General features: G+C 35.9%; 1 protein-coding gene across 2 annotated transcripts in view; it reads right to left on the reverse strand.

The window, feature by feature from the left end:
- Positions 1–27,899, reverse strand: part of LOC131432146 (rap1 GTPase-activating protein 1) — a 322,963-nt gene that overhangs the window by 259,767 nt on the left and 35,297 nt on the right. For both annotated transcript variants that reach the window (XM_058598255.1, XM_058598254.1), the window contains exon 2: positions 23,854–24,716. In XM_058598255.1, the coding sequence (XP_058454238.1) occupies positions 23,854–24,056 (203 nt within the window). In that variant the 5' untranslated portion in view covers positions 24,057–24,716. The remainder of the gene's footprint in view (positions 1–23,853; positions 24,717–27,899) is intronic.

Consider the following 27,899-nt stretch of genomic DNA (forward strand, 5'->3'; position numbering starts at 1 on the left):
TTCCAGTTGCGCTGGTGATCTTAATTGGTAGTGGGACTACAGCGTTTAACGGATTTTTTATGCAATATCCATGTGTTTGTAATGAAATAGATTTTTCAAATTAACATTTCAAGTGTAGCAGTTTTGGAAATTAATAGCAAGATTTATTTCACGCAGTTGCTCAAAAAACAAAATAGAACTTGAACGATGGAAGCAAACAAGTAAAGACTGTACCAAAAAGTATGGATGCAACCAAAAACCGCTGCCATTTCGCAATGGTTCAGAATCTGTCAATTTTTATGGCTGCGTTCTGTTTTTTACACTCTTCTCTAATCACCTGTGCAGTTGTTTATTCGTTTTCATTAGTTTGTTTCGAAATGCGTGGACTTTCAGGAGAACAACGTCGAAAATTGTGTACAAATGGCGCACAGAACGCGGACTGTCACTGAGAAAGAAGTGAAAAAGCCGTGCGAAATGCAATCAGGAAGTTCGGTGAGGATAACACCTTTGAGGATAAACCGAAAACGGGTCGAAAAACTGCTAACCCTCAGTTGGATAAACGTATACTGAAGGCATTCGAGCGAAAGAAGGAAGTTTCAGTTCGGGATGTGGCCAAAAAAGTGGTCAAATGTTCTTCGTGCTAAAGAACGTTTAAATCTTCGAACCTATAAGAAGCAGAAACAATCTAAAATGTAGTCCGAAACAAGAAGCATCGACCAGGCCGAGGGTTCGAAAGCTGTACAATACGATTCTTGCTGGAAATTTGAACTGCATAATCATGGACGACGAAACCTACGTGAAACTCGATTACAAATCCTTGCCGGGACCACAATATTATACGGTGCGAGAAGGGCAAGTGTTAAACCAGTCCGAGACATCGATTGAAGTCGAAAAATTTGGTAAGAAAGCTATGGTCTGGCAAGAAATTTGTAGCTGCGGTAAGATTTTGAAACCCTTCATCACCACTGCTTCAATGAACAGCAAAATATACATCAAGGAATGTTTACAAAAACGACTTCTACCCATGATTCGAAGTCGCAAGGATCATGTTGTCTTTCTACTACCAAAAAAATGTCACTTTCGTCAAAAAGACATGAACCCACCAAATTGCCCACAACTTTGACCAATTGAGGAATTTTGGGCATTAACGAAGGCACATCTTAGGAAACATGTCTCGGCAGCCGAAACCATTCAACAATTCGAAAAAGATTGGAAAAAAGAGTCAAAACTTGTCGCCAAGCAGTCTGTACGGAATTTAATGAGGAACGTTCGCAAGAAGGTGCGCCAGCTAGTCTATAATGGCTAAGTAGCAAATGTTGAGAATAATATTCTGTTGTTGTAGTCTAATATTATCGGTATATCGAACAAAATTTGAATATCTAACACTTGTGAATTATTAACAGCGAAATCAAAGTGCGTCTATACCTTCTGGGATAGTCTTTATTAGGCGCACAATTTTAATTAATTTATCAGAAACTTGAACCGAAACTACAGAGGAACATTATTGCTTCCGTCGCATTATTTTTTGCCTTTCTTATATAGAAAGGCTATGCAATCGCTGTGAAAACCGACTTTACAACCGAAGCCCGGATGGCCGAGTGTCATACACCATTCGACTCAGTTCGTCGAGATCACAAAATGTCACTCAATTTTCTCAGAGATGGCTAAACCGATTTTCACAAACTTAGATTCAAATGAAAGGTCTTATGGCCTCATACAATTTTCTTGAATTTCATTAGGATCCGACTTCCGGTTCCGGACTTACAAGGAAATTGATATGTGCCAATTTATTGAGAAATGCGCCCTCTCGGGAATTTTTTACCCGATTTTCACAAACTTAGAAGCAAATAAAAGGTCTTAAAATTCTTTAAAAAGCTTCGTAAAACTGATCCAGATCCGACTTCCGGTTCCGATATTACAGTGCGATCAGTGAAAATTTTTAATTTCAAGAGTAATTCTTCACAAGTGATGACGAAACGAGGTGCACATTTTTATAAAATCTACTGGTAAATTCATCTAGTTGACAGATCTTGTTAGTTAGTGAATATATAAAACAACTTTGGGACTACTAGTTTCCACTTCCGAAAGCACCTATGATAGTGAAAACAAAAGCTTCAAAAACGGAACTCACTTGGATTTCTCAGCAACGGTTGAACCGATTTTCACAAATCATGATTTAAACTTAAGCTCTCGATGTCTTAAAAGATACTGTGCAATTCCATCAAGATAAGTAAAAAAATGTAAATTTGTAAATCTTCATAGGGTAAATCTTCATAGGGTAAAATGTGTTCAAAATTGCACACCGTCGTTTAGAGCGACGATGCAAAAAAGGACAAAATTCTTTTAGATTTGGCTTAAAACTGATTAAATTTATACGCTATATTAGTCACTTACTAAACGAACCGATTTCGGCTATACTGGTTCCAGAAGTAACATAACATTTTTTCAGAGATGATTCGATCGATTTCCACAACCAGGCTCAAAAAAAAGTTCCTATGGTCTAAAAGGTTACAGTATAATTTCATTCGGGTTTGATTTCCGCTTCCAGAACTATAGGGTAAAGTGTATTTAATCATTTAGTGCGACGACTCAAAATAAAGAAAAATGCTTATTAACTTGACTTAACTGTTTACAAATTGATAATGTTATGTTAGTTCCTACCCAAAGAAAGTTTCTTGTTTTATTCAAAATTGAAAAAAAAATTCTTGACAGAATCTTCTGGTGATATTTTTGGGAATATAAGTAATATGAAAAAGGCATCATTACATCACCAGGTGAATTAAAAAAGGGTTTTCCTATGCTTATAATTTGTTGTTTATATCTAGAAAGTTCACTCTTCACAAGAGCTCAATATCTCGCGATAGGTTACAACTCCGAGCAGTTAAGTGGATCGACTATTTCGATACTTTATGGGATCCATTCATTTTATACCATTCCTAAACATCTTTGGCGTAGTTGCAAGATGCCAAATCGGCCAAAATAGGTAACAACCGCCAGTTTAGACGTTCTTCGCGGTATGTTTCTTAGTTTACCGTTCCGGTAGAGATGAAGCTTTGGCTTGTTCGACCACAGCTGTATATTGCCTGCCAAATCAAATATTTTCTGGGAAACTTGGCGTTTTTCTTCGTCCTAAGGTGCTCCTTCACATCGATCCGTTAAATCAGTGATTCCCAAAGTGTGGCACTAGCTTAGTTTTAGTGGGCAGTTAACTGTAAAAATTGTCAGAAGATGAGCAATGAGTCGCAAATATTGGGTATCACCACTTAAAATTTATCTGGGAAAGACTAGCAGCAAATGTATTCATAGCAAATTTATATAGAAATGCGGGAAACTTTTCAATCAATCATTTAATTCTTGTGAGATCTATAAGTCATAAAATAAAACCGAACAGTTAAAAACTTGGTGTTACGATCAACAAATGGTCGAATAGTTCAAATGTTTTATTAAAAATTTATGTCTATATTTCAAGATTAATTTACACCGAAAGGTACCGAAAAAAATTCACTAATTTTTCTTGTTAGCAGATGCGAATATCCAAGCCTTTCGTTTGACTTTTTCCATCATGGTTCGTACAGCCTCCTTGTCAGAGAACGCCAGTTTACTTTGAACTGCATCTCACTGACAACAGTCTGTTGCTTCTACTTGAGTTTGCGCTTGACATTGTTCCAATAAAATTCCATTTGACGGAACTATGGCGTCTTGGAAGGGTTAATGTCTTAGAACACTTGTACTGCTGAGAGAAAAAAAAACAACATTTTTGGTTAATGATTCCGGTCACGATTTAAATGGCGCTCCCCCAGTCATTGTGAGAGATGTCTCGCCACTTGAGATATTTCTTTGCGAACTTCGACAGCTCAAATCTCAACTTCCAGTAACCGTAGAGTATTCCTGTTTAGGAAGTGTTTTTTAATTCTGAAGATCTTGATGTAGATTTCATCACCCTGCACACTGTAATCAAAATTTACCAGCTTCCTGTGAAAAGGATCGACGATTCAGAGTTAACTTGTAAGTCGACAGATCTGCTAGATTTTTAGGCTGTAGACGTCATTTTTTAGATGCTGAAGTTTGTAACAGACAACAATTCTTCTAGATGCTTTTGCAACATCCCCCGACTAGCTATCGTCAAACGTTCTCCAAATACTTTTATTATATTAGGAACATTAAATTTGGCCACATTCATCAACTTCGACAATTTTGCGAGCGAGTAGTATGAATTTTTGCGATGCATAAGCAAAATTATGGATGGATCACTACTCTTGCTTTGTTGCCATTTTCACAACCGAAAAGTTTTTCAAAATCAGACAGTAAGCATGATACTTGTTGAGGTCGAATGCGCACTCATCGATTCAAATTAGATTCAGCAGTTCATTCCCAAGCTTTATTCTGGCCTATGAGATATTGTTGCAAATGTTATTGCGATTCTTTCTTCGTATCTTGTCAAACAAAGATTCAATGTAGGTTTGGTTATCAAATTGAGAAATCGTATAATTATTGATGAGTGGGTGGTTTTGTAAGTTTTTCTATCGATCATAGAAGCAAATACTAACAAAATTGATAAACACATTATCCTTCACACTAAAACATGTGCCTTTATTTTCTATTCCAAAGACTGTGAGTCGTAAATAAACTGTTTGATCTCTATTTCAACATGTGTTTATACTTGAATGAATTTTTCAGTATTTGTCAGTTATTACACAAACACAATAAAATTTATTATATTTTGAAGTGCGGTATTCCAAACGATAAGTGGAGTTGTTTGTTAATAACAATCTTCACCTATGAATCGGTACAATTAAGATGGTGAAGTTATCCAATTGCAAATGAAATAATTTGCAAATCTAAATTTCAGGCTACGGCTGCTTTTTTTGGATGAACAAATAAATGTAACGAAAACTAATTGTTTTCGACTCAGTCCTATATTAAAACTTCTAGAAAACCACCTAGGAAACATACACACTATTTTCCATGAAAACACATCCCAAGTATAAAGGAAGAAGAAACTCGACGCAACGACTGTTTTTGATTTTTGAATCCATTTTTGCACCGCGATCTCAACTGAAACATTGCCAACAATAAACTGTTAAAGTTAGAATTCGATCAGTATGTCGACAAGTTAAACCCGTGTTCGAGCGAGTTGCGAGTCCGGGTCGTGATTGAAATATTCACTGCTCTGAAAGTATTAATCTTTCCACTCTGAAACTTTGCCAAGATTGAGTTAAACCCCTAAGGCTTCTTTTTTCAACCACAAAAAGAAAAAAAAATAGGCCTAGGTTTGACATTTTTTATTTGTTTATTGATTTTTAACTTTTTTCATGAAATTAACCTTAAAGGTTGTTTCATGAAATCGCTTATTTGAAAGCTAAGGAAAAGACGCACAACAGTATCCTTTTAGAGCATAGGAACTTTTATTTGAGCCTGGTTGTGGAAATCGATCAAATCATCTCTGAAAAAATGTTATGTTACTTCTGGAACCAGTATAGCCGAAATCGGTTCGTTTAGTAAGTGAATAATATAGCGTATAAATTAAATCAGTTTTGAGTTAAATCTAAAAAAAATTTGTCCTTTTTTGCATCGTCGCTCTAAACGACGGTGTGCAATTTTGACGCAAGTACCGACGCGTAACAGTTTTGCATCGTCATTTTGAATGACGATTTAAATGTTTTGGCACTCATGGCCCAATAATTTCGGAATCGGAAGTCGGATCTGGATGAAAGTGCACAGTATATTTTAAGACAATGAGAGATTTAATTTAAATCATGATTCGTGAAAATCGGTTTGACCGTTGCTGAGAAATTGAAGTCTCAGCTTCGATGGACCTTTTTTCACAATGATCGGTGCATTCAGAAGTGGAAACCGGGGACTAGTAGTCCCAAAGTAGTTTTATATATTCCCTAACTAACTAGATCGCTTGTGAAAAAATACTCATGAAATAGAAAATTTTCACTAATCGCACTGTAATACTTGAACCGGAAGTCGGATTCGCAGTCTGTAATGTGTTACTTGATGAAATGATCCACGTGAACCGTACTATTCCAGAAACACACATCTCACACTTTCAGTTAGAAGGTGACATCTGCATCAATGTTGGAGAAATTTAGCTCAATTCAAACCTCCACCGATCCGTAAGTGTATTTGCACCTGTCCGAATCAGTTTCGTCATCATTGCAATGCACAGTGGCCTGAAGCGGGAAATTAGCGAGACAAAAATATTTTCGCAAATGACTATTTTTGTAGTTTGTGTCTTCACAAAAGTTGTTTGTATTCAACTGGTGCATCTTTTGATGTAAAAGATCATTAGGTTGGTCCATGTTTGGATTTAAATCTGAGTTCCAACTTTCTTGATTGAATTTAAAAAATAATGTACTTCACAGCGAAATTATAGGAAATTTTATTTTAAGCAACTTTGCTCTTCATTTGATCGAATTACGTCAATTCGGATTAAAAGTAAGGTGGTTCTCAAAAAATCACCTTTTTTGTAAACCGTTTAACGAGAAAATCGTCTTCCGAAGATTTGTCGAGATAATAATTGCGCACAATTTTACTCAACTAAGCTTTTCAATATAAGCTACCATTCAACAGTTATGATTGCTTTTTCTTAAAAAAAATAGTTAACCTTCTAATATAAGTATTCAACAGATGCCAGATCGATAAAGACTAATCTCATACGGATTCCGAAAGGTGATAAAATAAGGATAGTTTAAAGAGATATCTGGGAGGCTGTTATTTTTTTACCTCATTTAGATTAGTGTTCGAATTGCCTTACAAAAAATTGAAAAAGTCACACGGAAAAACCGAAATCAACATTTTGGCGAAAAAATTAGTTGATTTTCTTATTTTAGTTAGTCTTCGGTGCTCATATGACCAGTACGAAATTTTGCAAACCACTTACGAATTGTTGCTTCGCCCGGTGTAGAGTCTGGATAACACTCATCAAGCCATTTTTTGGTATCGGCGGCACTTTTTTTCATCAAAAAGTAGTGTTTCATCAACACACGAAATTCCTTTTTTTCCATTTTTTTTCACAATAACAAAAGTAGCTTCACTCAAAATGCAATATCTCACAAACTAATAATCAGACAGCTGTCAAATTTATACACGTATCTTTTGAAGGTTTGTACTAACTGAAAATGGTATTGATTTAATTCTAGTGGCGCCCTCATAGAAACGATACGAACTTTTCAGCCGATCTGTTATATTGGCAGGTATAAATACGATGTTGTATTGGAGAAAAAGACATACACGAAACATAAACTTCTTCTTGAAAAATTTTCTTCTAAATCGCGGAGTAGCCCGGAAGGTTGGAAAATACAAAAAACATCATTTGACATGCACAATTAGAGTGAAACATTCGAAACTCACTTCACAGTCCCGCTGAAAAACATTATTATGCACAATCGCTTCAAATGCGCACAAATTCTGAATAAAAACACATTCCACTAAGAGTTTACGTCATTTTTACACATCGGGTTAGAAATTTATATATGGATACATCGTAACACATGCGAAAAACATCAAAACAATTTGCAAGCAGTTTCAACAAGACTGTCCTTTTAAGGTTTTTAATGGATTGTTTTGCTTTAACATTTCTCATGAGTTTTTGGCTAAAAAACTTGTTAATAAAACCAATTTCATTTTTGTTTTCTTTGTGCTGTCCTTCAGCAATGATGGTGATAGATAAATAGAAACAAACTTTCTGATTTTAATAACAAAATAAGTTGTCAATTAGAATTTCGTGTGGGATAGAAATATTGCTGCTTTGTATCCAGGATATTCGCCAATTAAACACATTCTCAAAAAATAATAGTTTGTTCAGTAAAGTAAATTCTCAACTTTAACTAATTTTATAGTTATTTTGGAAATATTGTTGTTAAAATCAATTAATTAAAAAACAGTCCTACGAATTAGGCGCAGAGCTAATTTCGGTCGTTCCGTGCGTATATTTCTTAAACGTCAAAACGTAGCAACATACTACCTTCAGCAAATGTGCTTTATAAGTGTCTCATACATCTTTATTTCGAAAAATGATAGATTTTTCGTTCAACAAATAATTTTTTTCTGCTGGCGGCGAAAAGGCGATTGATTTAAAATTCATTATAAGAATTTTCGGATCGAAAACATTCAAAACGAACCATGATCCACTATTATGGATGGTAGTTTTGAACATATTATTGCATAGTGGTAGAAATTTTTGGATAATATAATTTGGACTAGCGTGACCTTTTACACCCCAGGACAGGTTCCTTTTTTGACGAAGATGCGTAAAAAATCGCATATCATACAACGATCTCCATATCGTTACTTCTCCAAAACATGATAGACCTCAGTCCGTGGTTACTAAAAATAACTACAATAATTTGCATTCAGAGGAATACTGATTTTACATAATGAAAGCTAAACTACACGGCTACTGACCCCTTGATTTTTACATATTTACATATTAAAAGTTTTTCTATTCCTCAACAACTTATTACCGTTACGACCTGTGAACAGTCACTTGGGTAAGACAGATTTTTCTTTCCGTCTCCCGGCAGGTGCGGTGCGCACGAAATGTCGCAGCTTTTGTTTTCATCCGTGTGAATTTGACAGTTAATCTGATATTTTGTTCCGCCTTTCTCAGGTGCTTTTCTGTTTTGATGAATGACATGTCTACGCCTACTATGATGCCAGGAACAAAAAAGATTTGGCAAAAGAATTGCAAATGTTTGCATCCCAGTAACTACTCGAAATGCAACACCTCTCACGAGACTGTCATTTTGAAATATTACTTCGCTTTCATTTTCATTGCGCAACAGCCTGCTGACTGTTCACAGTGGTAACCTAGGAATTTGATTTCCTTTTCTAGGAACGTAAAACCATGCGCACCAATTATTTGTCTGTCGTTAGACTTTATGAATTGGCGATCACTAATCGGTTGAATTAATTTACAAACATTTTGCCGGTTCTCATTTACTTTGCGGAAAAGGAACCCATCCGGTTTCATACACTGAATGAAAATCCGACCGTGAAATGCTGGAGTAGTTTTCGTAAGAGAATGGAAACACACGTTTTCCGGTGCACAACGGATTCGAGTACCAGAAAACATATGGAGATAAATCCCTCTTCGCTAGCACTGTTCTCTCTTAGATTTTAAACCCACATAACCGTGTGCTTCGAAAGCCTATATAGTTTTTCGCCACCGACTGAGGTGAGCTGAAGTTGCTTTTAAATCAATTAGCGATAATAATCTCACGCTTCGGTTAATCGGTAAACAGTGGGTGCAAACTGAAACGGAAAAGTACTAATTGGAGCAGTCACACGAACTGTTCGATTGAGACTTATGCAATACTCTTAAGTAAACTGGAAACGCGCAAGGATTACAATTACCTTCGTTATCTAAACGCAGATCTTTTGTTCCATCATCGCAATTCGAAGGGCCTTTAGTTTCAATTATTCAATAGCGATTGGGGCTGCACAGCAACCGAATTGCAGGTTGTGTCTCACTTAATAAACATTCCTGAATAATCTGCGTGAACCTTCGTAATTAGATACGATCCATTATTCGGTCCCAAGATAAAGCGCTGTGGGTTCAAGTTCCGACTTGATTATTTTCTGTTCTGTATTTTTCACAGAGTAGCTCCGATCATCAACGTTCCAATGAGCAGTACCATTTGCGATTGCATGTCATCGAACTATTGTCTGACTAGCATGGCCTTTCCTGTTCCAGTAACCCAAGTTTGGAGAAATTAAGAAAAAGTTTTACGATTGAATTACATAATGTAAAAATTGTCCATTTCGATAGTAATTTCCCAATGCAGCGGCAGTCAAGATACATTTCATAATAATCATGAAGACAATGACCAAACTGACGGTTCTGCCTATAATTATTTCGAATTTATGTCTATACTTTGACGCCCTCTGCGAAAGAGAGATATCTATTATCGCTAGAACTGATTGTTATCTTTTTACCTTCATTACAACAAACCAGGCATCGAAGTACGATTGTATTTTATCTAATAATTAAACGAGATGAGATTTTCGCTTTCCCGCTATAGCTTCGGTAAATTGAGTAATTTTACTGCTTCCCCAAGAAAACAAAAGTAATCATGGGCTGGTTGGGGAGGCGACTATCATTTGAAAACAAACAAACAAGAAGCGGATTTTCGGATAACCTTTTCGTACAGAAAAACGAAACTTCGAAGTAAACCAACATCAAAAAATACGATTTTCGAACAAACACTCGACGGAAATCGCACAGTCAGTAATTATCGAGAACAGTGCTAACCAGGGCTGACATTATGCATCTCGAATCGAGTTGCTCGAAACGATTATTTTTGAAGTCGATTCGACTAAACTGTGACATTACGTATCACATTCGACCAAGCGATCGAGCTGCTAACTTTGAGGTACTAGATTTCGACCGCCACAAATCTTGTCCTGCGAGAGAAATGTGTCAAACAGAAGTAAACAAATCCGAATGTATTACAACCGCGAAAAAAAATAAAACTGAATATTTATGACTAAAAAACTATGAATATGGATATGTTCGGATTACATTTCTTCGATTCAAGCAGTGAAGAGGAGGATGATATTTGCGATACTGCAATTGTAAGGCGACGGCTAAGAGACCAAAGCGACCCGTTAAGTTTGAACGAACGAGAGTGAATATTTTTATTTCTGTATTGATTGTGTTCAATGTTAAAGTAACCTATCTGATAAAGCGTGATTCGTGTAGTTAACATAAGATATCAAAATATTTTCGCAAAAAATTTCTGTTGTATGTGAGCTGTATTCTATAATACCTAAATATGGTATAGCATAAGTGCTTCGTCTTAGTTATTGTTTGAATAACACGCGACAAATCAAAAACTTTGAAATTAAAAGATATTTCATTTTTAATAATGAAAATCAAAGTATTGTATAGTATGGTCTGTAAAATCATCAGATATATTTCATTTTACCGCAGGTTCTGTCAAAATTTCCGACTTAGTCGTGAAGCGTTTAGATATGTATTGAACACATTGCAAATTCCTGGAGGATACAAGTGTACATCGATCCCTCCTGTCTTAAAATTAGCAGTTACACTCAATATATTAGGAAGTGGTTCATATCAAATAAATGCAGGCAGTGGATTCATGATAGGAATGGCACAACCTACAGTTTCGGTTATCTTTAGCGAAACTCTGCCAATGCTCGAGGAACTCCTATGTACTAACTGGATTAAGCTAGATCCTGCATGTTTTGGAAACACCAAAAGATATTTTTTTGGTAAATTCAAGATTCCAGGCGTCGTAGGCTGTATTGATGGGACGCACATTTCTATATTGAGGCCTACAGAAGACGAACACATGTACTTCAATAGAAAAGGAAATCACAGCATAAATGCCATGATTGTATGTAATAAATTAGCAAACTGTTTATATACCATGAATACAACTTTTTATTTTCGTTTTAGATCTGTGATCATAACTACCGCATACTGGCAGTTAATGCGTGTTTTGGTGGAGCTGCACATGATTCTTTTGTTTGGAATTCAAGTGATGAAAAAATATTCTTCGAACAACTGTATTATGACGGAGACTTCAACTCAAAACTGTTAGGTAACTATTTGCATATTTACTCGCATGCAGCATCCTTTAGCAATCAAAAATACTGCCATATGAGATAATTCACAAACATTTGGAGCTAAAGGCTGCAACGTAGTTTGCTTCTATAATTTTAATTCTCGATTTTCAGGCGACAGTGGATATGGCCTTGCTCCATGGCTTTTAGTTCCGTATCGTAACGCCAATGATGGATCAAGTGAAGAAATTTTTAATAAAATTCACTCATCAGCCAGAACAACAGTGGAACGAGCTTGTTGGTATTCTCAAGGGTCGGTGGAGGTGTTGCAACTCAGATCGGAAGATTAGGTATACTCCAAAAAAGACATCATCAATCGTAAATGTGTGTTCCGCTTTACACAACATATGTATTGAATTCAACGTACAGTTTGATCCAGCAGACGCAGTACAACCTGATGAATCAACTCATAGAACAATAGAAGGATCCATCGACAATATGGCACTCGCAAGAAGAGCTGAACGGATAAGAAATACAATCAGAGATTCCTTAGTATGAATATGACAAATTAACTGTTTATTTTGAAGAACTTTAATTTGCTGACATGTAATGAATACAATTTTTGACTACCTTAAACCTATATTTTAATTAACTGAGACTAAACGTCACTTAACATGGTGTAACATACCTTTTTTAGATATGTTTCCACAATAAAATAATCTGGGAATCGAAAATGGACACGAAAATTGAACTTGGAAAACATATTTCTATATTATCTTTCATCAGATATATTCTATTCATCGTGAGTTGAATATGTTATAGAAGATTCGTATGCCTAGATTACCTAGTTGTCATATTTTCAAACGAACCTGTGTGAAAAAAAAGTTCTAAATCAGATCAAAAGTGTAATAACTTTTAATATGTTTATTATAGACATTAGGTAATGTAAAATGATATAGGCGAATATAACTTACTAGTGATGTGAATGGAAACCATATTTGTAAATGGTAATATTTTGGTAAATATAAGATAACAAGTTCTCGCTCTCAGTTGCACGAATTCCAAGCATAACCATTTCGACTACGTTAACTTATTACCGCTGGAAAATGAATATTATTGAAATATAATCAAGTGAACAGTCTTTCGTATTTTTTACCTGTGTCAAGACGCAAGCGTCAAAGATTTTCATGCTCCTTTAACTTTGCAGAATGTTTTGAGTTCATAGAACCTGCAATCGTTTATACTACTCACTCAATTATACTAGACAAATGTCATAATACAAATAACAACATTACTCATAATAGCATGACAAGGAATCTCGTAGTGTCGATCGATTAATCGGGTAATCGATTGAGAACCTAAATAATCGAGTATATCGATTAGTTTGAAACCATTATTCGATTATTAAATTAATCGAATAATTTGAAAAATTCAATAACAATAATTGAATAAATAAACGAGTAATCGAATAATAACCAAGATAATCGAGTAAAATTTAATCGACAAATTTTGATAAGTATAATCGATTATTGAATAATCGAGTATTTCGAAAAATCAAACATAGAGCAAAAAATAACTGGCATCTCTGGAGTGTAGTCATTTTAACTACACTCCAGAGATGCCAGTTATTTTTTTCTCGCTTGAATTTGTCCTGTTCAACAAACTTCATTATATTTCATAAACTTTCATCAGCGTAGATTTTGGCGGCGCAATATGATCTGGAATCTCTGACAGTGTTCTAATTTTCTATGTTGACATTTGCTTGGTGAGTAGAAAAAGGTGAGTGGAACAGCAAAATTTTTGGATTAAATGTTTTGAACTGTTGCCAACATCGAACGAAGCTCGATGATCGAGCTCGAATCGAGAACCATAATACGAAACATGGTCGATTCGAATAAAAATCAGTCGAATCGAGATTCATAATGCCACCCCAGAGCTGTGCAATGAATTGTAACAATTATCATGTATTGTTGTTGGTCCCGTCATGGTCCAATCAACATGATTCGTTTAAATTCGTGGAAATTTTTCATGCACGTACCTTCACTTCCATCTAAGCTAAGGTCAGATTCATAGCCAATGTTTATTTTTGGCTCAGTTGAAAAGATCTATTATTAAGTTAATAAATTATCACAGTGTTATCGATCAGATTATCTCGATAAAATGAACAGAAAATAGAACGACCAAACAGTAATGTTAAGCAGTAGAAAATAGCTATCCTCTGCGAGTGTCAAATTACAAAACCTCGAAAACATCCGAACACATATTTAGGAAACAGCTTTCGAAAACCTGTTTACACAAACGTTGCAAATAAAAAAACCGGTAGCTTCAAGTGCGATAGATTGGATCTCCCGAAACACAGCATTCAGCAGAGTACAATCGATCAATTATGATTAAGTACTTCGAAATTTGGTCAAGTGTTTATTTATTTTTTTCTACCGACCGCCGATTATCATTCTACGTTTCCTTCTAACAAATGAAAAGAAACGATTGTGTACACAATAGAGACCGTTTGCCGGCCGCGTTTGTTCCGTGTGGAATCTTCGTTGGATGTGTTTCTCGGTCATCTTTCGTCATAAGAAAGCAAAATGTGTGCAAAACTAACAGACGATTTATTTGTGTGCTTTCAACAAATCTAGTTGGCGATTTGTTGCCGTCGGCTTCTCGCATTCTATTATCGTAAAGTCGCCGCCTACTGCGATGCCGTCAAACGCGAACCAACAATGTTCACAAGCCGAAACGATGTGTCGAGACAAATCATATTTATCTTTCTACTGATCAGCTTTTGTTGGAAGTGAATCAGTTGGAAAGTGGTTTGTGTATATTTTTGGGTATTTTTTATTTTTTTGTTCATACTGGGCTTACTTGTCGCTGTCGGGCTGACTTGTGACTTATGTTATTTTGAGTTGAACATGCAAATTCACACAAAATAACGAACGTTATTTTGCACGGCGTTGAGCTTAGTTCGAAGAGCGTTTTTTTTTTCAACGAAAAATTAGGCTAGCACAGTATTATCAGCAGTATCGTAAGCTGTATTGCCAATCTGCATTTTTTTTCGATTATAAAGCTTCTATTCTGACTGATATGCAGTCCCATGCTGCAAATCGGCAAGTTGGGAAAGAAGACATATAAAACTTTATTTTCGATTTTGCAAATTTTTGTGCTTCCAAACTCAAAACTTGGTATAATTACACGAAATATTGGTAGGTAATTTTCATACGGAGCAACATTGTTCCGATGGAAAACGACACCTCATCGATTCGTCAATTTTAGAAACTTTTTTGCTACGGCGAAGTTTCTCTTAGCCAAATTTTTGAGCCTGGGTTTTGAACTTGTTCTTGGATTTTGGACCAGAGTTTGGAACCTAGACCTGACTTTTGGACTCTGCATCTGGAATCTAGACTCGAAATCTGAACCAAGTTTCCTGATCTCATTTTTTAATTCAGATTCTTACAAAAAATTATGAATTTAGACTTAGACTTGGAGTTGGATTCTGCACCTGAATTCCAGACGTGAATTGTGAACTAAGATTCCTTACCTCATTTTTTAACCTACATTTTGTACCTGGAGTTTGAAGCCGAATTCTGGACTTGAATCTGGATTCTTAACGTAGACTTAGACATAAATACATACTGGACTCTGAACTTGTATTTGGATTCTAGACTTACATTTTAAAGCTGGATTATAAACCGGGATTCTAGACCTGAACTCTTTACCAGGCTTATTTTCGATTTTAAACTCCTTCAGAGCCTGTATTTTGGATTTGAGCTTGGAAGTTGGACTTGGATTCTAGACCTGATTTCTGAACTTGGATTGTGAATCTGCATTCATTGCCTGAATTCTGGACCAAGATTCGTGATGTCTTGACCTGTATTTTGGAATCTGCTGCTGGATTCCGGACCTGAATCTGACGAAAAAGAAAAACAAATACGAATTACTCTCTTCAGTGCTCGTTGACTCCACATATTTCGAAAACGTTGATTCTACTCAAATTTTGCGGTTATTCACCCAAAATTGAGTAATACCCGTTCTACTACATTTTGGGTAGGTATGGTTCTTGCGAAATTTGGTGACTTTCGACTCAATTTAGGGTAGCGACATGAAAGCGTGTAAAACTGCTAATGAACTTAGCAGACGAAACGTAAGTCATGGATTAAAACAATCATGCATTTAGCAGAAACCGATTAACCCTTATCTTCTACTACTTGATGATAATCACTGAATTCAACCTTTCAGAGATCCTCAAAAAAGATAATGGCTCTCCAGTAATTACGAAGCATGCTAATTTTAACAATCAGTTCGCTTCCGTGTCGCGTTCAATCTCCGAAAATATTGAAAGTACGACTTTGAAACATTGCCATTGTGTTCTCAGACAACATATCTGTTGATTAAAACAATAAATACAAAATCGATGTTGTTCCAAAGTGGCCCCCTTAATGCTGGTTTGCAGAACTTTCTATTTGGAAGTCAAACGATTCTATTTCGGCTGGATCAGCCCCCAGTTTTCGCATCTGGAAGGACCTTTGAAACTCACATTTATGTCCTAAAAATGACTAAACCAAATTTCACCAACTCATGTAGAAATAAAGGCACCGTGATCCTCCTGCTATTCAATTTCACTCGGATGCGACTTCCGGTTCTTCAAACCAAGAACGAAATATTTATCGAAGACGTTCAGTTATTTTAAATTCTAGCATTCAGAATAGAATAATAGCATAAGTATTAATCTTTTCTGATTCTGATGCAGTTTATTCGATAGTATTTTATTCAAAGATAGAATTACTCGATCAATTGCACTTAATAAAATTGGAATACCTCATCCAGTGTTGGTGATTGCCGATAATTTGACAGAAGCTGCTCGATATTTCTCTGTATTGTACACAACATTTTCAATCCGGTAGAAGATGCTACAAGAACTCGTGTCTCTCAATGCATGAACCGTGAGAGAATTTTTCCTAATTTCTTCACTCCATTCCATACTCTGAGTATTTCACGGCCCTTAAAATAAGCGGCAATAGTAAAATGATTCTATCGCAATTATCAACTTCCCATATGGAATCGGATCGCGAAACGAGAATAAGCTACCATTTGTTGCTTCAGAGCGAATCCCCACAGCTGCGTGCTAGCTCGTGATGCTCAGACAGGTCATTGAGAGAAATTCGCTCTCGCACTGATGTTCATTCTATGTTCGATTAACCATACCGGATTTTTGTTGCTGAGATGATATCCGTCTCTCTTTGATGGCTCTGATTGAATCGTGCGAAGAGTTGCTAGAGAGCGTTCTTTATTACGATAGAAGCCATCCTTGTCTCATCAATAACGAAATAACATTAACAGATATTGTACAATTTCTTAATTCCTTAGATGAAATATCAAGTATCGCTATGACAGCACAGTAGCATCAAGACGAGATATGATGGTAAAATTTGTTATTATTTTGATCTTAGTTTGCTGTTTACATCTACCCGGGCGAAAGTACGAATGAAACATCCCTGATACGGGAATTACTTCGATTTGCTTTATAAAAGTTGAAGAGAAAGACATTATTTCACAACTAGAAAGTATGAACCAGGATTTTTATCGACATTCTCAACCTTTCTATAGCGATTTAGTCACTTTCTTGCGAACTGCTTCGACTTCCCCATGTATTTCGTAACAGCTGCTGGCGCTAATAAGCAGATGCCTCGTAGCGCGAGGAGTGAGCAGCACTCATCAATAAACACCACTCGAAAAGCAACTGAACTCAATTAACAGCTGATTTCTTCCACAAATCATGGAAAGTTAAGGTATGTACTATGTCATAGAACAAGAAATAGATATCACTGCAATATTTTTTTCTAGCGACCACACGTCATTCTCAAATCAAAATTATGTAGGGTAAGAGCTGCCTATTTCATCTCATTTGTAAGAACGTCGCCTCAAAACCCCGATTTAGTCACTAAAATCACTATAAATTTTTCATATTACTTCATTCGCCTTGCTCCACGTTGAGAATGGATTCACATTCCTTGGAAATTAAAATAATGTTCATAAAACAGCAAAAAACACTTATGAAATGTTCACTACTCTGCTCCTAATTTCATCGCAATGGATTTTTATCCATCCCATCGTTGATCCTTTATTCATCCTATAAATTAGCAATGGCGCCAGCAATCAAAACGAAATATTGCACTATTACACTCTTAGGTTCAAAATGTCAGAATTCTTCTTAAAAACGGCCTAATGCCAACTATGAGACAATATACGATATTTTTAGAACCAGTTTGAAATCATTTCAACGTTTAAAAATTTTTCAGTCGTTTCCGTTACCTTTCGCTTTAAATTTAAAATTTTACTGAAAAGTTAATTTGGTGAACTTTAAATAGAAACAAAACTGTGATTGTTACTATTTATTCATTAGCCCTTCTTAAAACAAAGTGTAGAGCCAGAGATGCCATTTATACAGATTTATATGTATTGTATAGATTTTTGCGTTCGCATACTGGTTTAAATCAAAGTACCGATTTTGTAAAGATTTCCTAAATTTAATACAGATTTGTACAGGTTCATAGAAAGAAAGAAGTAAAAAATTAGACTTTTCTCTCTGAGTATCTATTAGTATTTGATTGCAGTGATTCTTTAAAAGTTTATTAATCAACGGACAAATCACATGTTAAAGTGGAAATCTTTTATGTAGATAGTTGATTATGACCACTGACAAACATTTATATTAAAATTTGGAACCAATTTGAACTATTTAAAGCCAGATATTTTCATAGAATATGTATTACGTTGCATAGAAAGTCTATATCTGGTCTATCTGTTTTCACTAATAAAATGATGTTAACAGGTTTTTTTTAGTGAAAACAGATTTAACATCATTTTATTAGTGAAAACAGATAGACCAGATATAGAGTTTCTATGCAACGTAATACATATTTTCTATGAAAATATCTGGCATCTCTGTGCACAGCCGATGAAACACACACACACTTCACAGCGTTATGTTGACGAATAGCGGAATGAAACCAGTGCTACTAGATTTGCCACAATGGTTATTTCATTAGTATTTAACATGCTCTTCCTGGTAATATTTGAAGCCAAAACAGTTTTATTGAAATACTAGCTGATCCGTCGAACTTCGTCTCGCCCAAAAATTTGTTCGAATTTATGTTTTCGTACATCAGAATTGTTAAACGACTAAGTGGTTAACGTTTCTTTCCATTATTTTCCTGATTACTTAACCTACAATCCACAGAATTTGACACACATTTGCTTTAGCCCGAAAAGAAATATCACAAAAAATTAATGTGAAAATTTGAAATACTTCTGTTAAAAAAATCGAGCAAATGCACAGATTCTCATCTCTAATTAAAGAGTTTTTATTCTAGAGTTGTTCATTCGGTAGAGTAGGATATATTTACAATTAGTATTTAGCCCAAGTAACCAAAAGTTCGTAAAAAAGATTTGGCTTAAGCAACATACAAAGACTCCGTTTTAAAGAAATTGCTCATACTTGAATGTACACCCGACGCAACAGCACAAACTTTGAAGCAGTTCCTAATACAGTTTTTAAACAGCCAGGAAGTATCCTTACAACTTTTTCTGTACGTTCAAGTTGACAAATAGGCGTATTTTAGAGCTCTAACAAAGTAAATATTTTTCAGGCACTGTGGAACTTAGAAGTTGCTTAGAGAGACGACGCTTTACTGATCTTACCAATTTGAAAAAAAAACTTTACAGAACATGAAACATAAAATTGCAGTCTCAATCCATTATTGTAATCATCTTGAACATTGATCTAATTGTCACTTATTATGTGCTTATCTATTTCATTCGAAAGCAAAATGAAAGAAAAAACTCTTAGTTTACCTTTAGAGCTTCTACAGCTCAATCTTTTCATTGATTCATTAAAAAATTTCTGATTTGATAAACTCACGCTCACAATGGCCAATATTATTCATATGACTTCATCACACAAAATCCTTTAACTGGTAAACGATATCAGAACTTTTTCTGTTGCCTACACTGCCCATATTCGCTTATCAGTCCCATATCGATTTTCGCCAATTTCGAGTTAGCTTCAGGAATGTAATCTATCCTCAATATACTCTCAGAAATTGCAATAAAAGTTGAGGGTTTGTTCAGTGAAATGTGAAAAAAATATCAATCCCATTCAGTGCAAACTTCAATAATTTTATTTGTAGCTATATTGGAATAGCAAAGGTGTATTACCGATATTTCATGTAATAATACCATGATTTAGCATTAGGTAGCACAATAAATCTTTTTCTCGACATGCCGATTTTCCATATGGGACTGATATGCAAGTATAGGCAGTACAGCGGTCATACAGCCATTTGCATTGCGCCATTATTTCATTTATGTCGTATTCACTTGATTCTAAACCTAACCCAGTTTCCACCACCAGTTTTGTAAAACCGTTTGTTTAAAGTCAGTTTCGAACCTAGTTTCAACGTTGTTGATCTGAAAATCGAGTCAGTTTCGAACCAGGTTTTTATATCAGGTTTACTCAAACCCCCGTTGCTAAGTGCGGAACCAACACAGTTTCGTGAAAAGTGTCTGTTTGATGAAACTACCCTGGGTCAGTTAAAACAGTCATGTGCATTCCGCCATCCGGTAATTTTTCAAGCAATAATTTCGATACCCAATTAAGCACGTGGCTCGAATCGACAAATCGCATGGATCAAGTATGCATCCACACAAAACTACTCGTTGCGCGCCAAACGATTTTTCAACGATCTAGTATTCTTTTCTTCGATGACCAAACACTTATGCAACTCGTTATGCGCCAAACATCTATCAATGATCTAGCAATCATTGGCGACTTTTTCAGTGGAAAATTCCATTGTCCATACAAAATAACTTTATTGGTTTTTCCCACTTTTCCGGTAAGTTTTCCTAATTTTTTTGATGTACGAACCCGGTGGGGGTAAAAACTGATCAAACAAAAAAAAAAGCATCTCAATCCGTCCATCCGTTCTTACGTGATGCGATTACAAAGAATGATCTCTGCATTTTTATATATATAGATAGATAGATAGATTAATATCAATAATATAATTAAACTAATGTCACGGATACCAAAAAACATACTTTTTGATGAGATTTTGAAGAAGAAAAACAATTTTTGTTTTGTAACATTATGAGATAACTTGGCAACTTTGCGAAACCAAATGAGATGAAAACAAAGCGCAATCAAGTGAACTAAGTGAAAAACTTTCATCTCATATTTTTAAAGACTTTTATTGTTTGTCGAGTAGTTTTTTAAGTATTAAATCGTTAATTAAACAAGTGGCAAGTGAACATTACTAATTATGAAGTCATCCAGCATTCAATGGTAGTGTAATTGTGCGAAATAGTGATCATGTTTTGAGACGAATCGATTAGTAGATATTCAGAAACATGACGAACTGTAAATCTTGAGACGAAAATGTGCCCTAAATTGAAAAGTGAGTTTATTTTAAATGAAAAAAAAACGATCACCCAAGGATTTTAAAACTATTTCTTTCAATGGGAAAGTGTGACAACAGCTTTTATAATCATTTTAAAACATTTCACAGTTTGGTGCAGGTAGGTTGTAAAATATTATTCATGTTCAAAGTAATGAGGTGACGGGATGAGATGGAAATAGGAGCTCAGATGAAATAGGGAGCCGTTACCCTACCGCAAAAAATTTTAGTCTTATTACATTGATCTTAAACTCGTTATCGTTATACGTGGGAACATTCAGCTGTTTGTCTGAGATAGAAAAGGGAATCCTCACATTTTTCACTACACAATTTATTACACGGAAATAGCAAGCAACGTCATGAGGAAAACATTTCCCAGAGAAACCCACCTACGTTATGACAACAGATTTTCCGTTTCTTGCTGATATCCAGAAGAATAAATTGCTTACATTTTCTTCCGGTGCGATTGCCACAAATGGAAAACAATCGGTCAAATCAGAGTACTATTTTTTCATCTTTCGACCGAACAGCACAGCACAAGTACCAGGGAAAACTGCTATCTATCTTTTCCGACCGTATTCGTCCTTCGTCTTTTCCGAGCGACCTACAGATCCATCATTCTCCGAAAATCCACCACAAAAATATTTACTCGCAAACACACCATTTCTTTTGTTTTTCCGTCGTGACGCACGGAATGCTCGAGTGCACCAACGGCGGGATAAGATGAAATCTAAGCTGATAGAGAAACATCCCACGGCACGTCAGCTTCTATAGTTCACCCCGGGGCAAACGCTAAAAGCATATTTATAGCTTTCGTCCCAGAATATTAACTTAAATATTTATCAGCACATTCAAAATTCAAAACATCAAAATATCTGCTCTCGGCAAACGGGACGGGTTGGCACCAAGGTCGCATCATGGAAATCGAAAACGCTTCGTGCTACCGGCGGCGGCAGCAGCAGACATCGAATCAATGTAAATATTATGGAAAAACCATAAAACACCAGATTAGACATCAGTTCAGAACCAGTCAGTCGTCCGGGGTTTTGCAAAGATCTCCGCAGGTTGGAAACGCGTATGTTCTCAACACCATCGCTAGAGACTGGAGAAAGAAAGACAAAAAAAAACTGTTGTGGAAACAAGCTAAACCAAATAAACACATATGGCATGGTCGGTCGGTCGCTATGTTTAGATGGAAATGCATTTCAAACAAATAATTCTGGCATACCGGAGCCATAAAATCTATCGGTTGTGGTTTAAGACATTCGAGGGAGTTTTTGTTTTGCTTTTTTTGTGGCTGATAGAGTGGTATCTCATGTAAACATGGGAAACTTAAAGCGTTTAAGTTTTGTCGTGAGCACGACTTACTTTACTATGGGACGCCTTTCCAAAATTTACTCTCTGAGAGAGTGATAAGTTTTTGATTGTGAATATCTCTTATTATATCTAACGTATTAACATAATTTTTGCTACATGCTATCGGAAATATGATCATCAATTTATGATAACATTTGCAGTTGTATGACACAATCGCAATTCAAAATTCGTATCAAACGAATGCGAATAAAGCCAGCATTTGACAGCATCGTGTTCAAGAAAAATGTTCTGAAAAGTGTTTAATATCGTAGAGAATTACACAATTTGGCCCTTCTGAATGCCAGAAATGAATCTCGTACAACATTTTGATAGTTTCTTTACTGAAATATGCAAGTCCGATATGAAATACTCGGCATCGAAATTCTATATGTTGCTATTTTTGTGGTCGTTAAGACCGCTTATTTGTGAAATAGAATCAAACGAAATCTCATAAAAAGAAAGCTCTTCACCAAAATTGGTTCAGTATGGAATCAATCACTGTTAGCAGCTCTGCTGCGTGGCGTTCGCAGAGCCAATTTCGCTTAAAACAAGAGTGATTGTGTCATCCTGCTGCTGGTCGTTTGCATTGGAGCAAAATACAACGCAAAGTGCACTACGATGAGGAACATTATGCAAAATCAGCCCTTCTAATGGCTCCAAATGTTATCTAAAGAGCTATTAGAATTAATTATCTGTTAAATATGTAAATCTGAAGTGAATATAATCAGTTTAGTGAAGGATTACAGTCTGGCAGATAAGATAATTTTCGCATAGAATTCAGGGCCAGAATCGATTTCCAAAGCTCTTGAACTAAAAGCGAATTTCAGAACTTGATACTAAGCCTGAATTTTTGAACCGAAGTCTGGAAGTGAGATTCTAGATCTTAATTCTAGATCTGGACCCTGAAACTAAATTTCGGTAATACATTCTAGACTTAGATTTGAACTTTGAAACAGAATTCTGAAGCTAAAATTGTGGTTCAGTTAAGAATTCAGGTTCAAAATTCCGGAATTCAGAATTCTGTTTCAGAATTCAGATCCCGAATTTCAGAACTCGCTTCAAGGATTCAGCTCCACAATTCCAGAGTTTAAATTCCCTAACATCAAAGAAACTGAATTCGTATTCACGTCATCCGGTTATGTATTTGAAATAACGCACCCGCCTTTTTTATAATATAGAACTTAGTTGGATGGAACGAGGGCTGGTGGAAAATTCCGATAATAGTTTGACACATTTGACAGTTTGTTTACTTTAACGAGTAGTTTAATAAATTTCAAAAAGAAAAGTGTTGACCGTTGGCTTGAATTTGGTACAGCGCTGGGTTAAGGTAATGAAAATGTCAACTTTTTACTGTTTTTTCCTCCCAGCCTACTAGGGCCAAATTTAATTACCGGATTACTAGATTCTCAAACACTCTGTGCTCTGGAACATCCAATTCGGCGTTCCAAAGACCTAATGCCGAGTTTCTAACTCTTGCATCGCAAATTATCGAAACAAACAAATCGACTCTATAATGATTCAAAGCACTTACCCTTGTGGAGACAATCGGTTGCCGCGGTTCAAGCTTTTCGTCTCGTCATTCTCGTCGCTAGTCGCGCTGTTGGAGGGACCGGCACTGGGACTGCCACTAGTACTAGTTCCGCCCGCCCGTCCATTCCCGCCGATCACGAGTTGACTATCCTCGATCATGTTCTCGTTGGCCACGATTTGTTCGAGCATTTGAATTTTCAACATTTTCACAGCTGCAAGTGTTTTTCACTCTTTCAATTGAACTGATTTTTTTTCTTGTTGCCTACTCGATCGACTGATCTAATTTTCACTTCCCGCCGCCCGGCTGTTTGCGCTTGAATCACATCTCACCTTAGCCGTAATTCGAAATAATTGTCTATTTCTTTTCGTAACTGCCAATACTTCTTTTTTGCTCTTAATCTATACCGTCACATATTTTGCGCCTCTTCCTCTTATTCGGAACGCAACGAAAAATAAAACCGAAAACCCGCCTCCTTTGGTTGGTTTAAAAAAAATACGATTACACTTTCATTTCACTCTCTACGTCAGAAACCGCAAATCTGTTGTTGTATTGCCGACTACCGTTGAGTGTTGCTAACAGCTTGTTTCAGTTTTGACGGATCGTCGAACAAATGATGCCGGGCCTTTCCATAATCATCAGCATCAGCATCATCATCATCTGCTGACCGTTGGTTTTAACTCGTGATGATCGCACTGACAGCAAACGGCAGTGATCCGCTCATCACCTTCTCCTACATTACGTGTTAGCATCAGTTAGCTCTTCGTGGTATCATCGCAGAACGGCCAATCATACAGCACACCCTTTTCTGGTACACTAAACATAATTGTTGTTCCGCAGCAGGCGCGAAGTGATTTACAGTATCCCTGCGAATAACAAAATAAAAAGATGGAAAGGTAATATCATTAGTTTTGTGCCGAGCAGGTGCTAGTAGCTATACGAGTGCAGATTTGTTTATATTTCGCAGGTGAACGGATAGCGCGTGGTGCAATCGACCGAGCAAGTGGCCAGGAAAAATGTTCTTATGAATATTTTGCTGGTAATTGGACGCGTTACAATAGGAAGAAGGGATTTTGAGTTCCTTGCGTAAAATATCTAACCCAAATACTTTGTTTCATAAAATCAGAAGATAATGTAAACAATAACCGTAAAAAATCCGAGAGCTTTCGCGACTCCTATGTGAGGCCTAACGAGCTAACCTTTGATATTCAGCTAACAGATCAGAAGAGATCAGTTCCCCGTCGTCCTTAGGGCTATTGAATGGTTTTGAGATCGGATGTTTACTTTATGAGAAAAATTTGCAGTTTTTCGACAACATCTGTCTCAATCGACCTCAAAAACAAAATAGATTTCAAAATTTAGACACCTCGTTGTAATACCTTTCAAACAAGCCATAGTTTGTTGACATTTTTGTGATAGTAACTTTTCCTCTCCATCCCAGTAAAAAGTAAAAGGAGTTTTGAATCACCTGCATCAAACTTCTAAATTTTCTTACAGACTACTACTCAACCGATTAGATTCAAATGAAAGTCCGATCTACAAACTTAGAGTCATATGAAAAGTCCTCTGCTCCCAAACCAGGTTCCTGAATTTTATTTGGATCCGACTTCTGATTGAGGAACTACAGAATCATATGTGAAACGAAGTTAAGGATCAAGAGTAAATCAAGTTAACTTGTGTTGGTAATTTGTGTATTCCGTACATTTTATTTTGTACGTATGTCACAGATCTATGTATTCATATATGCAGTGCAACCAGTTTATCAAAGTGACTTGCACGATTGAGTTTCAAACAATCTTTTTCATCAATAATTTATTTTCAAACTAGCTGACCCGTCAAACTTCGTCTCGCCCGATTTTTTTTTAATTTATGTATCTTTCCATTATTTTACTGATTACTTGGCAAAAATTAAGCGAATGCACCGATCGCCATATCATCAGTGCATCGAACAGCGATTCTAGATCTCTCTCAAACATATGGGATAAAAAGTGAAGCAAAAATAACTAAGGTGACTACTTTAAATTTGCAAAAGCTGCCCTCGCGACTTGTAGTTCGTCACTTCTCGCTAGTCTTGTGATATTATTCAGTCGTGTTTGATGATTGGTCGTAACGTGACAATCATAGGAACAATTTTCTATTAACAATTCAGCGATAAAACTTTTTTTTACTTTTAATTTATGACTTCTGGTCAGTCAGTAATTATTTAGTAGATTACTGACATATCAGAGACTCGGATGATTCGCATCGCTAAGCTCGACTCCTCTGGTAGAAGGTAAAAGTTTAGATGCAAGAAACCTTCTGGTTACTTGAATGAACCTTGTTACGTCGTTTTTTTTAACACTTTATTTTCAAGTCCTTACTCTTCCTTTAGTACTATGGCTCTACATTTTTCATATTCATTCTCCGCTCACAATCTTTAGTTAGTTTGATATTGTTAAAAAACCGAAAGATAAAATGAGTAATTCCTAGACATTCGAAAGTTTATGTTACCATTCTATTAAATATTGTGTCCATTAACTTTTACATGAACACTGCATTCGTTTAATAGTTGTATCAACAGTCATCTCATTAGTCGACACCACATCATTTTGTTTAGTACCCCACCTACAATTAACGAATGGTGGAGTTCGGTACTGAGAATCTATATCAGAAAGTTTTATATGAAAATAATTTGCAATTCTTTTGTTATAGCGGAGTGAACATGAGGAGTGATTGTACCAGTATTGAGCTTATCGCTCCAGTCAATGCATAAAATCTCACAACTAATGATTTTCAATCCACCAAAATTTTTCCCGATGCGATTGAACAAACTTCAGCATGCTAAATGCAAGGCAAACCTCTTTGTTTGATCTCATTATTTAAACAGCACAATCCAATCATTGATTCGCACAAAACTCGTTCTATAATGTGATTTGTTCAACTCACGACTACGATGGCCAACATTAATCATCTAACTGATTACATTGCACACAATGCATCTTCTGGAAACAATATCAGAACTTTTGATCCTGTCTACGATATAGCTAGGAAGCAATAATGTTGGTACCCAATTAAGCACGTGGCTCGGAATGACGAATTATATGAATCAAGTATGCATGTCAAAACATCACATGCCAACAGATTCTTTCAACGATCTAGTATTCTTTTCTTCGACGGCCAAACACTTATGCAACTCGTTATGCGCCAAACACCTATCGATGATCTAGCAAGCATAGACAACTTTTTCAATGGAAAATTCCATTGTCCATACAAAACAACTTTATGAATTTTCCTACTTTTCCGGCAATTTTTCCAAAATTTTTTGATGTACGAACCTGGTGGGGGTAAAAACTGATCGGACAAAAAAAGAATCATGTAAATCCGTTCATCCGTTCTTACGTGATGCGATTACAAAGAATGAGCTCTGCATTTTCATATATATAGATGTAGATATAGATGAATGTTAAGCCTAACTTTTCGGATAAAATATTAGTTTTGATCAATTTTTCACCAACGTTTGATGGAAAATTGCTTACATTTCATGAATGTAGATTTTAATTCCCTAATAAAGCTTTAGTTAGCAACACTGCTTCAATGCATTTGTATTAGATTGCGCTACACAAGAAATAACAAAACTAAATATTTTCTGTTACAAAAGCAGTTTGCCGGAAAAATAAATAGTTTTACGACAACATTCCATATCCATTGCCTTTCGCGTGTTAAATAAAAAGTTCCTTTTTTGCGGGTTTACTTATAGAAGATACGTAAATCTCTATATCGCAATAATTTCTGCAAGAGGGAATCCATATAGGAATGTGTTTGTTGCTAATCAAATGTGTCAGTGGAAGTAAGATGAAACTGAAATAATTTTTCTCGAGCAGTTTTAAGGAAAACGGAAGAGTTTTAGACTAAGATTTTCGCATTGTCTTGAATTGCAATTTTAAGGAAAATGAACTGATTGGTTTATTTTTTAACCATATTGAAGATTTATCGATTAAAAGCAGGAAAAGAAGCGCAGGAACACACACATTGTTGACATTACTCATACGCTTGCAAAGAGTCTTGCTCCT

The sequence above is a fragment of the Malaya genurostris genome, chromosome 2 (genome assembly GCF_030247185.1).
Source record: "Malaya genurostris strain Urasoe2022 chromosome 2, Malgen_1.1, whole genome shotgun sequence".
Classification (NCBI taxonomy): Eukaryota; Metazoa; Arthropoda; class Insecta; order Diptera; family Culicidae; genus Malaya; species Malaya genurostris.